Genomic DNA, 13,224 nt, shown 5'->3' with positions numbered 1-13,224 from the left:
AGAGCAAACCCTACCTTAAGTAAGATGTCACCAACTTGAAGCCTCCCATCTAGATCTGCAATACTGTTTGGGCTGATGGCTTTTATTAGGATAGCCCTGCCATTTCTGCCGCCAACCAGCGCAAATCCTAGGCTTCCATTTTCTGCTTTTTCCAATTCTATCTTAATAATGAAGTCCTACAATACAAAATGACACAGTAAGAGGTGGAGTTTACTCAGGGCGCTTTTTTCATGTTCATTTTTAATACGAAAGAATTATATTGTGCTTTACAATCCTTTGTGGCTGATATAAATTGTGGGATATGTCCTTGTCTTGGATGGGTACATAGAGTTTCCACTGATTTATAGCATCTACATGGACGTATCAGAATGAAAGTAGTGCATCCTTATTTCCATAAGCTCTATTAATACTATCCACTGAGTAAAATGATCTCATAAAAATAAGAAAACATGTACTTATGTAACCCTTTCATAATACATCAAATACATCACCTTCATTGACAAGCCAGTCACTTTTATCTCAAGTGTGACGCTAACTCAGTATGTCCTCCATTCTTTTATTGTTCTGTAATGCAAGTCTTAACCTTGCAGCCCCAACGTACCTCTCTGTTTGGCTTTAGCACGTCATTCACTTTTATAATCAGCAGCCTTTTTAGGGTCAAGCATTACGTCGGAAAGAGCAGCAACCTAGAAATTGTTATGATTTGCAGCATGACTGGTTCCAGTGATGTATGTATCATCCTCAGAAATTATTTCAGTGAGTTGAACAGACAAGCTATCATGGATTAAATGGTGTGGAAGAAGCAGTAATAGAGATGACTTAATCAAAAGCCAGAAAATGGTTCTAATTTTTCTTCCAGGTTGGAGGTCTAATTTTAACAAGAAACAGCCATTTCTTGTAAGCCCCAGCCAAGAGAAAATGAATAAATCTATTTTCATGAAATATCAGTCCCAAAGCGGGCAATTCCAAGCAATATTACTTTCCACATATTTGCGCAAACAAAAGCAATGTTTGCACTTGTGAGACGTTTGAAGCATTGTATGCTGAACGTGGAAATTGATTTTTTCCCCCTGAACATACCTGTGTATTTTGGGAATTTATTATTTCAAAAATACAGTTACTCTCACTAGCTATTGTAAATCCAAACCACTCTGATGTATGTCAACACTGAAAATACTCTAAAGATTTGGAGTAATTTTATCCTCTTTTCAGATTCAGTATTTCATACTGAAACATGAGTCTCAAGTTTCAATGAATGTTTTGATTTGTTGTGGGACATACTTCCTCATTACTTTCACATTTATTCTTCCCAGTATCTTACACTGTGGCATTCTATCTCTCTTTCCCGCACAACTTTCTTTCTAAGCTAGGAGTTAATTTTGCAAGCTATTAAGAGTACTATGAAGACCTAATGGAGGGGCTACATCCTGTGGATCTTGGTTTCATTATCAAGATGTTAAGGTAGTAATACTATATAGAAAACCAGCAAGAGAGGGGCCTAACCACTGGAGGTGCTGAGCGCACACAGGACGAGTGCATGCTGAGGCAGTTCAAAACTTCACGGTATGCTTTCCAGAGCAACTGTGTTCACATTTTAAGAGAAACTGGGGATGAAGTAAATACATTAAATGCCACTATTGAAAAAATCTCAGTCACTATAGCACACTTTACTTGATGGAACACCTCATGCTTGATAAAACTGCCCCTTACCTTACATTCTGGAGAACTGGGAGTGCTTTGCTGAGCTTCACAATTTGTTTCCTTCAAATGTTTCTCTGTGAAAAAGCAGAACGGTTTTCACCACTGAAATATGGTTCTGTGGTATAACACTCAATATGATAGAGACATAATAAAACATTTCATATTTGATGTGTAAAATTTCCTCTGGGCTTATGTACATTGCTTCTTTTGTAGTACTCCTGAACTGAGCATTCTGCCTATGATTCATGTGAACCTTTTGCCTCCCAGAGAGCAGTTTCCTAAACAAGCTTTAGGAGCTGCGTGTTACAGGATCAGGGACACCAGCTGGAAAACAGATGATGTACTTGCATTCTCTGAGACTCTGAGGGATACAGAATTGCTTACTAACAATTAATCTTTCCCCAGTATTTCCAGCACCACCTACCAATTTCATTTATAGAGAGGACTAAACCTTTTTTAAACTCTACCAGAAAAGTCAAGTTCCTTACCGTGTTGGCTTAGTAGATGCTGCTCTTGGGAATTCAGGTTTTCATTTGAGAGACAAGTATCGTCTTTCTCTGTCTCAGCAGGCAGCCCTAAAAGCATACATGGAGGTTTGTTCTGACAGGCCTCCCACTCAGCTTCATGTACGCAAGGGAATGTAAATTCTGTTCTTAGATCACGAAACAAAGCATCAATATCCAATATTGATGCTGTATGAGGCAGTGTGAGACAGTTATTACTGCATGATTAAGTTTACTGAGTTGCACAGTGATACAAATAATAGTTTCCTGAGCTGCAGAAGTATTACATCTCATTTGTTGCTATTTTTAAAATGATAACAAGAACTGGAGATCAGAGTGAGTCATTCCAGACATGTGGCAGTGCTTAGGCAGAGGATTAAGGAGGTTCTATCACTGTCTGCAGAGCTATCTGTACAAGAAGACAATGATTTGGCTTTGATTTCCACCCTGCCCTGATCTTTACTTTTGAGTTTTGCTTTGTCATATATAGATGATCTCATTTGTCTTCCAGAAAATTCTCTTAAGGTATGAATTATATAACATAATATGTTCTGCTGTTTGTGTTGTTTTGTTTTGTTTTGTTTTCTTAATTCTATGTTGCATTTGCCATTTCAGTATGCATTTTTATAACTAAGAGAATACATTAAATGAAGGCTTCTACTAGAGATGGTCACGAACAGAATATCAAACAACAAATAACTGTATATTTTTGCAGTGCTTTACAAAAGTTAAGAATCTTTTTTTTCAAGGCCGAGAACCATCTCACTGTATAGTTAATAAATCTGCATCAGAGCTGGATCATAGATAAAGCGTCTTGAGAAATCTCCTGGAATCTACAGATCTTACTAGAGAAATAAAGTAGAGCAATAACTGTAGCCCCCTGATAGGCTCCTTTATTAATTAAAGAGATTGTGGTTCTGCCCATTTTTGTTATTGATATCAGTTTAAAAAGTCAGTCCAGGATGGTTAAGTTATGGCACCATATTTAAAGCTCAAATTCTCTGGAAAAATATTGCAGAATAGATTTAATCAAACCAGAAGTTGAATATAACCATGAAATTCCCATTAAATATTAGCAAATTAATAAAAATAAGCTGACTGCACAAAATACAAGTATAGATAAAATTTTAAATTTTTTTTGAAAAGAAATACACACTTTGATTCTCTGTAAAAAGCTGTCCATTTTTCTCCAGATTCTTAACAGAAATACTGAATGCCAAGTTACAATCTATTAATAACTGTTTAATGCAATGAATCAATAACAAATTAATACTAAAATCAGAAGAAAATCTTGAGCTCAAATCCAAAAAACTTTAGCCTTACTTACTATTTTCTTGCTCTATAGGGACCACAGGATTGCCATTTCTGGAGGCAGAAAAGTGCAATATGTGAGCCATTAAGAGCTGCATGTTTTTAAAAGCACATATGAAAGCTATTTCTGAAAAAGTCAATTTTTAATTAAGTTGTATTTCTAAGATTTTGTTATACTTAATGGTGCTTTTCTAAAGAGCATTTATATCAGTATATAAATATACACTGTCCTTAATAACAATGAAATATTTTACTTAAATTGGTCTAAGAACGAAGGAATATGTTATAATATCTGTTGCAGTACTAAACTTCTTCAGGGCTGGGTTTCACCTGCTAACACAATGCAAGTTAATAAAACACTGATAAATGTTTGTTGGACATCAAGATCGCTGTGATGAACACACTATCACTAAATCTAATTGTGTAACCTAGTAATTTACATATTTTGGGGTTACTGTTTGGACTGTTGCTCTAAGACCTTAAGGGGCTGATTTGGTATCGGTCCAGAGCTCTGTCAGATTGCAAAATGAAATAAACATAAAGCGTGATGAAGGGGAATTCTTAGCTGTATGTTCCTGAGCAGCCTGGGGATGAACATTTTATCACGTACTGTGGAATAACTGCTGGATTTTCAGCATTTTTCTTAAATATTTCACCACTGAAAGTAACTCAGAGGTTCCCAACAGAGGCAGTTAAAGGATTCACATTTGTGTTTCGATGATGAAGTTCGATGAGTTATGATGCATGTCATGTGAGTTCACCTACATTCACATCTTCCTGTGTTAGCTTTAACTACAAAGAATTAAGATACCTTATGGGTGTCGTGTACCAGGATGCACCTTCAGACCTGTGAGGTACAGCATTTTTCTTGTTTGGTTTTATTTTTTGACTTGCTAATAAAAGAACTAAAAGCCTGCTTTAACATTAGGACTGAAATTGTGAATGCTCAGATTCCATCTGTCTGCTTCGTTTTACCTGGTTGCTTTGATTTGGACATTCTGGGTGGCAGCTTCGCACACTCTTACTGCATCATCCAGGCTGATGCCCTCAGTCCACAGCCCACAGATGTACAGAATTTGATCTCGTGGCTGCAGACTGCCTTCCACACTGGCAGGAGAGCCAGGCACTATGTCTAGAACATAAATACCTTGTAGCTTGCTTCCAGCTCCTCCTGTCAGCTTCAAGCCTAGAATAATGCAGATAATAAAAAGTCTTTTGTGGCAGCATGTTTTGAATTTCATTGTCAGTGCATCCTGATGGAATATATGAGGGTCATTGAAAGATAGACTGAACAAAACACTGATGAACAAAAGAGCATTTTTCCCCCAGTAAGAAAGCAAGAGTGACATGTGATTAGATGTTCACAAAATATTAAAAAACTTAAACAGTGTTGTCCATCTATACTCTTCAGCTGTTCCGTGGTGCTTTGTTTCAGCTAATGTCAAATATGTACTTGAATAAGACTCCCTCGTTACCACAGTACATAAGTGCTTTGCAATGTCTTCTGTAGGGTGTGCTATCATTCCCATTTTATAAGCAGGGAATGAAAGTGCAGGACAGATAAGGAGGTACCTAACCAGTACAAAGCAGCATGGTGCAATGATATTCCAGTAGTTTCCAAACAAACTAGTTTCTGAACTGGAAACAGGATCCTGTATCAAAGTAAAGATAACTATGCTATTTCCTCTGTCCACAATTGTATCTGTGTGCAGTACATACTGCATTCTCCAGTAATAACAAGATATTCATACTGTGGGGATTTCTTTTATTGCTTGCATTGCACAGTGTAGATAAATAAAACTTCATGTCTTTGATGAATCAAGCATTTAAGCAGTTTTTTTGAATGCCAGGCTGTTGCCCTAACTAGTAGCTCATCCTTCTCCTTTTTTTCCCAAATAGAACTTTAGTCATATCAGCAGGTAGCAGACATTCATCATCTATCAACAATTTCTAGCAACTCTTTGTATTTCAATAACATAAAAATATGAGACTGAAGATACGGTAGAAACTTCAGCTGATAGTGTGATCATACAGATATAGCTTCAGCTTCCAATAGCTTGATTTGTCTAATAAGAGTTGTCTTCCCTTTATGGTTCTATTGAAAAGAAAGTTCTCCAACCCATTGTCATGTTGATGGAGGAGAGCACGATCCAAGACCACAATTGCCCTACAATTATCATATCACCACTATAATCTTTGTCTAAAATAGTATGCATAGTACTTACTACACACCTAGCTGTCCGTTGGCACCTTTTGTGAGAGTGATTTCAGGAATGTCATCTGGCCTAATAGAAGGACGTGGATCGCTGCCAGCACGACCAACCACAAGGTGCAGATCAGGAGGAGAGCTCTGCAGCAAACTCAGGGCTTCATTGCATTGTAAAGATGTGACATCAATTCCATTCACCTGAATGACAAACCATAGATCTCACTGACTGTCATCATACTTTTTCCTCCACTCCAAATATTGCAATATGAGCTTAAATTAGTTTTCATTCTCATATCATTGCTTTGCTATGGCACCTAATGTCTGTGAATGCATGCAACAGTTAAAAAATTACAATTGCAGTAAGATTTGCTTTTGAACTTTTGTTTTCCTGAATATTTTATCTTCATAAAAGTATCTTCTTTTCCTTGAAACTTGAAGTCCTGTAGCAAAAATGAAGGAAGGCAAGTCTAATGAAATGAAGATGAACTTCAAAACAGGTTTTGTTCACACATTACACAGGACACTGCATCTTTTGTGCAGATCAGTGCAGTTTATATCACTTATTAAGGAAGACATTTAGTGTCTCAGCTGTACTGCACTACTGCTAGATGATTCTTGGGTTTTGCCTGGTCATACAATCTATTCAGTCTAAAGTTTATTCTACTGAAGTCAGTGGAATTATATTTATTATATGATTCATTTGCATTTGCATGCATAAATGTGATAAACTAGGCCCTATAAAAGGAAAATTACTAAAGCTAAATGACATTGACCTGCACATACTTTCCCCCCTGTTTAAATTCAAAGGATTACTGTACCATAACGATTCTGTCTCCCCTTCTTAGCCTTCCATCTGACAGGGCAGGCTCATGCAAGATTTCATCAACATAAAGACAGTTGTCCACTTTGTTAAGAACCACTGAGAATCCATAACCATTGTTCTCTAACCTTGTCAAAGTCACAAAGACCTCCATTTCCTATTAAAGCAAACACAAGATATGTTTGATGTAGGCTTTTCTGTTGCTTCATTAACATTTTCCATTATGTTTTATATGCAAATAGGAATCAGATGTTCAGATGGTATAAATAAGCAGCATATGTAAGGATTTCTCTGGTCTATCACTGCTATTGTTCCAGAATTAATTTTATTTCTTCATACCTCTTTATACTTCAGCTTCACGGTGATTGATTGACAGGGCCTAATAAGGCATGGAATGCCATCAGGAACTGACATTTTGGCATTTTAAGTATATAAAATGTCATGGAGTCCTCAGATCTGACAAACATTACAACAGAGTTCAGAGATTTCAGTTGCTATTGCTATTGCTTTCCCACTAAAGCAAATAGTTGGATCTAAATTTTATTCTCAATGCTCTCGAATTAGTAGGAATTCAGAGCTTATTAGCATCAACAGGAATGCAAGATGTTCAGCTTTTGGCAGGACTGATCCCTATATTTTGGATAGTAATTAGTATAGGAGTTTCTTATTGGAACTTTACAATAGTAGTATTGTAACAAAGTGATTTTCCACATGAGTTTAAAATATGGCAAAAATTACGGAATAGCTGACACCCATTAATTTAAGGATAAGTCTTAGGCCTCTGTGCACTGGGAATAATACTGCAGAACAATGATAAGTTAAAACAGTAGGAATTTCAAGAGCAAGGAAATAACCATAAAGGAAACGGTAAAGCGTTCTGTAGAGCTGGGCATACAGTAAAATTTGGACATTTCTGGAAAGCGAGAAAAGTCATGCAGATATAGCATAGATAATGAGTTAAAACCAATTTTTTTAAGAATGACACATTCATAAAGCTGTCACATTTCCCATGTCATTATCTACCTGTTAATAATCTCATGCCAATCACGTACCCTAGTGCAATCCTCTTTTTCCTCCTTCTCTTCCTCCATATCTTCCCATTCATTGTCACTGTTCTGCGTGTCTCTAGCAGTCAGGGATGATGAGAAAGGGCCACAGACACGTGGTTGTGGGGTCACCAAGTTTGTGGAGACAGTCTCTGAGCTTCCTCCTCTTGAAAATGAGGTCACAGATGTTGAGCTGATGGTGAGATACTCTTCATCAATAGGGGTTAGAGAGAGAATTTCAGACATACAATTCCTGTTTGATACATCACCATCACCCTTATTAAACACAGGGCTGGAAAACAAAGAGATCGTAGTGCTAGAATTTTCTTCCATATCCTTTATTAGACGGCCACTGGAAAATCTACTGCTTATACACATCATGATTTTAAGTAGCATACTAGTTATGGTATTAAATGGCTGCCTCGGTCTTCCAAGTATTACTATAAAACAAAGAGGAAGTAATCAACCTTTTGCAGAGCTCTTAAAAACTTTTAAAAGCTTTCAGCCCACAAAATCCTACACACTTTCTTTTTAAGGCACTTTTGATGTTTCTTTAAAACAGTAATTGGGTAATTCCTTGACCATTAGTTCTTTCATCTGTCATAAACAATTACCTTATCTGATAAGCGATATGCACACCGCAGCACTATTACCATTTTTATATGTGCATTTTTCTTCTTGAAAAATAGCTTTCAGCCACATTCTTTGCTGCTTTTATTCTCATTCTACATGTCTGGTATGAAATCACAAAAGATCCTCAGTGTTAAGTTCTTGTTTCAAAAGTTGTCTATAGTCAAAAGGAAAGTATAGAAAAGTAGAAAAACATGCTTTTTGGATGCATATAGCTAATAACCTCCAGTGGTATTTTTAAAACGTTGACTAAGACAAGAAAAACTGTCAGGTTCATGCTATATATTCAGTGCAAGGGGTTGTCTACTCTGATAGCTTGTACTGATGCAGGGAAGAAATGAGTTGTATATCTTCAGTGGCACAGCAAAGCTGATAGTGAAACTGGAAGCTTATGAACTTTAATAGCTGAAGACATGTACAACACTGGGAAAGAAGACGGGTATATTTAACACAAATGTTTAAGGATAACAACAAATACAGTCAGCTCCTTTCTTCAGGTGACAGGAAATAAAGGATTAAGTTCAATGAACCTTGTCAAGGAGTGTGTCACAGAAACTGTCACATACCAGTGATGTGCTGATTGACCTTCAAATATGAAAGATATTTGGCAGAGCTACACAAGCTCAAGGCAGTGAGCCAGCAGTGGCCTAATCACAGCACAGCTTCTAGCCCATCTCTGCATCAGCAAGAGGAACGCATGAGTCTTGGTCCTACTGGACCACACACAATGTGCACTGACATGCTAGATTTAGCCTTTGGAGTCTGGGTGATCCCCCAGTTTGGACTTCTATGGGAAAACTATGGGGTGAAATTCTTCAAAGTAGTTTTGTTGAAGTTTCTTTTTTTTGGCAATAGGAAGAGTAAAAGAAATTTTCCATGTGACACCCTGAGCAGGAAACTTTTTAGAAGTTGTATCAGAAAGCTTTTATGTTTGCATGAAAAGTGTTGAGCAACCTGAAGAAAAGAAAGGGGAAACGTTTCATTAATGCCTATTTCAATATATTAGCTTATATCTATGGAAGGGTCATTTAAATTGAGGTTACATTTAAAATACTATTTGAGATACACGGATTGTTCTGTCTGCCTTTTGAAAATGCAAAAACTGAAACTAAATGATGCTGAGATATAGCAAACAAAAACAATTATTTCAGAACTTCTTTCTTGGGAATAATCCAAGATTTTTCTTTCAGTTGATATTTTCCCACAAGAAACTCAGTTTTGATGAAACTGTATCTCTTGGCAAGTGTGTTTGCTACAGACATATTTCTGCTGGTTTTAATCTCAGCAGTAGAAAACTGTACATGCTTCACTTATGAGTTTGAGTGAAATTTATTTTCTCACTAGGGAGGAACTAGAAGCACAAATAGCAGTTATGGTCCCACAGGACTTGCAGTCACTCAGTACTGTGGCTCAGCAATGTCTGGAATATGTGATTCACTAGTTCTGAGCTTGCTAGATGTCAGAAGTTTAAAAAAAAGATTCAAATGAGTGTGTGAAAAATTAGAAATGAGTTTCTAGAGAAAATTGTAAAAGCTACAAGTTAGAGGTTTATGTGAGGCATTTAATTTTTATTTCCATCAATCCTTTCTGTTCTGATAATTTATCTTTGTGCTGAGAAAAATGGAATGGATCATCTTCTGAATGCCAGTGTCTGGTATAAAACAGTATAAAAGGAGGCTGAGTCAATTTTCACTGCATTTTATTGCATAATTCCTCTGGCTCAGGGCTTCTATTTGCTTCTGAAGACAGGAAAATAACTTTTTTTTTCTCCATGATCACAGTTTGTCTTCAGACTGTTTTAATTTTCTCTGGAAAAATTTGAAATTAAGAGATCATACAGTAAGAACTGCTTGGTGCCTACTTTAATGAACTTTGAGAAAATTCAAAGATCACAAAATAAATAAGAAAATTTTTGGTTCATTTTTATGTCAACAAGAGTCTTTCCACTGATTTCAAAATGCAGCCAGCTTCAGCTGAACAACATAAATGATTGCACTAGCACAGCACTCAACTATTTTGCAATGTGGATTTCTTCAAAATTCCAATGAGAGTAAGCAGAGCAGATTAAGATAGTCAGAATAAGACGGTAATGCAAATTTTTCATTAATCAGCAGTAGCTAGAAGCAGAGACCCCTACTTAACTCTAAGCAATTTACTTTCAAAACTGTAAGAACCAAAGGAAAGGGCAGATTTCAGTATTGCTTACTTTTCAGCACATTCTAGCTCACAAGGCGAGTAGCAGTTCTGCTTCACTTCTTCCTCTAGAGAGTGAAACTCTTCAGAACTGGCAGCTTCTTGATGAAACTCCCAAAGATCCTTATAGGAACTTTCCCTGGGAGGCATAAGTCTCTGGGTGGGATTCTCTTGAGACTCCGTTTCCTGCTCTTCATAGGTTGAGCTCTCCTCATCAGGAGGTTCACCGAAATCTGCTGCCAATGGAGAATCCAAACAGTCTTCGAGGTCTTGAGAGGTGCTACCTCCATCACTGGTAGATGGGTCCAAACTATTTCCTGCCTCTGGACTGCCTGGCATCTCTGCCATAAATGCCTTAACTGGAGATGGTGCTGGAGTCTATAAAACAAACACAGAAAATTTACTATAATTTTTTTTCCTTTTCTTTAAGAACCAAAGAAGTTGCAGGGGAATTATCAACTGGTTTGTTTTCTGGAGATGATTCTGATGGTCATTTCTATCTGTCCATAGACAACACTTATAGGTCCTGCTCAGACAATAACCAGGAGCAGGCCATTCTGCATAGAGCAAATGCATTTTCATGATAGGAGAGTACTTGTGCACATATCCATGAATAGTAGGAATAATAAAATTACCTTTATTCTCTATTACAGTTGCTCCTGGTTGTTTTTTCTGTTTGTTTGTTTGTTTTCTGTTCTGTTTTTTTTTTTTTTTTTTTTTCTTGTTTTTTTTTGTAGATATCAGTAAGAAACCAAATAACCAGTTGAAAACCTCAGTTCATTTATTTATGTTTGTTAAGAAACAAAGCTCTGTTTTCCTCCCACTTTGGTGAGTAATAATGCTACCTCAAACCCACAGATTACAATGGCTGCAGTTGAGAGTATCTGCAGCTTATGGCTGAGGATCTAGTGGAATGTTTTTAGAAGCAACATTTTTAGAAGATCTGTTTGGGCATGTACTTTGTCACTTCATTGACAGTACTGCAACTCAAAAGTTGTTGCACTGGGATAAATATATTTCAGGTCTGTCAAATTTCTATTTTGGTTGCAGTTGAACTCTAGAGGTTGAGTTGCAGATGGGAAGAGAAAGGAATGGAATTGGATACTGTAGAGGAAAGGCAAGGTTGCATTATTCAAGGCTGGATAGGCAAGGTAGTAGTGTTTTTCCAGGATTACTGAGGCAAGTTCACTGGCAGAACCTTTAACTTACCAGGGCAGTCTGCTCAATTTCTGGAAGAACACCTTTTGGTGGTCTGCAGAGAAGTAGCGTGACTTCTGAAGGAGCTCCTCTCAACAGGTGCAGGACATCCTAATCGGGACAAAGGAACATTAGATTTCTTACAGAATACAGTTTTTTTCCCAGTCAATAATACATGTCTTTTTACTAAGAAATAAATTCTCTTATAATCCTTTTTTACCATTTAATTTCTTCATGTGAGAACAGAATTGCTCATTCCAGGCAAAAAAATTTCCCTAGACTTACCTCAGCTGATAGAGGTTAGAATCTGAGGCACTGATATTTAGGATGATGTTATAAAACAAATGACCATAGGGAATAATGTTTCTGTTATGCATAAGAGCATCAAAGATTCCAACTAATTAACAACCAGTGTGCGTCTAACAATAGATTTTGTGCATCAATAGTGGAAAGCTAGAAATTAAATAGCAAAAAATATTCTCTGTAACAATTATGTTACAAAGGGAATTCTCCATATGAATTCTAGAGAAGTCTTCTACATAAAAATCAAAATCATTATATGCAAATTCTGCCCCCCTCTGGTGATAGTGAAGTTTAAAAGCAATTTCATCCCATTGTCTTTATTAGCGCATTACCCACCAGGAGGCCCAGGGACAGTAGTAAGTTGTACCTGATACAAGAGTCCTTGAAGAGATTTCCCATTCACAGCCAAAATGATGTCTCCAACTTCAATTTCTCCATTCTCTTCAGCTGGCTGCCCTGGAAACAGCCTTTTGATTCTGACAATAGCTCCTCCAAAATATTCATAGACTTCTTCTTCCATCTGAAGAACACTAAAGCCAAGGCCTCCAGAATTCTTTGTCAATTTGACTTCAAAAGTATTCTCTGTTCAGAGGATGGATAGGAAAAAGAGTGAGCTCAGTTTGTATATAAGAAACTGTATATATTATATTCTCCACAGACCTTTTCCCTGTGTGCTGCTGAGTTATATCTTCTGATGCTAATAACAAAAGGTGGTTTTATTCTTCCTTTAGCTTGCATGAGCCCTAAAATTCAGATAGGCAGACTGGCAAGAATTGGATTCTATTCCACCATGTGGCCATGGACTGTATGAGATCTGGTACAAGCCCTCAAAGGAAGTAGTAGTTTATACCAAAAAAGTTCAAGCCCTATCCATTTCTGACATTCTTCTGCAGATTTTGAGTAGGACTTACTATTCCATAGTTGTCTGATGTTAATTCAGGAGTTGCACAAACCAGCATAAGCTAGAAACAGAGCTACTGTTCTTTTCAGACAAGATGGACAGACCAGCCATTTCCCAAAAATCATACCTGCATTCGAACTTCTTTCTGCAGGGGACAAATTGGAGGAGCAACTGCCCTATGGTAAAGTATGGTGGTGATTATGGGACAACTTTACAATAAAAGAGAGGGCATTTGTTGGATAAAGTCAGTGAAAATGACCTCTGAATCTTCTTTCAAGAACTGAAGTGATGGCATCTCCCAATCCTGGCTGTGGGGCAATAGTTCACCCTACTTCACTCCTGACACAACATCAGCAGGTATACTAGCCATGCTGCCCTTGGGTAACAGCCGAGCAATATCAGTACAGCTG

General features: G+C 37.2%; 2 protein-coding genes across 5 annotated transcripts in view; one reads left to right on the top strand and one right to left on the bottom strand.

Annotated features, from left to right (window-relative positions):
- The window catches only part of MAPK8 (mitogen-activated protein kinase 8), a 245,106-nt gene that overhangs the window by 136,600 nt on the left and 95,282 nt on the right, over positions 1–13,224 (top strand). The window lies entirely within an intron of this gene.
- FRMPD2 (FERM and PDZ domain containing 2) overlaps positions 1–13,224 on the bottom strand; it is a 54,233-nt gene that overhangs the window by 14,405 nt on the left and 26,604 nt on the right. For all 4 annotated transcript variants that reach the window (XM_042818616.1, XM_042818614.1, XM_042818617.1 and 1 more), the window contains 11 exons: positions 12,281–12,495; positions 11,623–11,721; positions 10,427–10,791; positions 7,597–7,783; positions 6,543–6,701; positions 5,748–5,922; positions 4,491–4,701; positions 3,532–3,569; positions 2,190–2,276; positions 1,711–1,775; positions 15–176 (listed from right to left, as the gene is read on the bottom strand). In XM_042818616.1, the coding sequence (XP_042674550.1) occupies positions 15–176; positions 1,711–1,775; positions 2,190–2,276; positions 3,532–3,569; positions 4,491–4,701; positions 5,748–5,922; positions 6,543–6,701; positions 7,597–7,783; positions 10,427–10,791; positions 11,623–11,721; positions 12,281–12,495 (1,763 nt within the window). The remainder of the gene's footprint in view (positions 1–14; positions 177–1,710; positions 1,776–2,189; positions 2,277–3,531; positions 3,570–4,490; positions 4,702–5,747; positions 5,923–6,542; positions 6,702–7,596; positions 7,784–10,426; positions 10,792–11,622; positions 11,722–12,280; positions 12,496–13,224) is intronic.

The sequence above is a fragment of the Centrocercus urophasianus genome, unplaced genomic scaffold (genome assembly GCF_019232065.1).
Source record: "Centrocercus urophasianus isolate 14NV4802_14NV808 unplaced genomic scaffold, USGS_Curo_1.0 seq_17, whole genome shotgun sequence".
NCBI lineage: Eukaryota > Metazoa > Chordata > Aves > Galliformes > Phasianidae > Centrocercus > Centrocercus urophasianus.
This window is presented reverse-complemented; position numbering and strand designations above follow the sequence as displayed.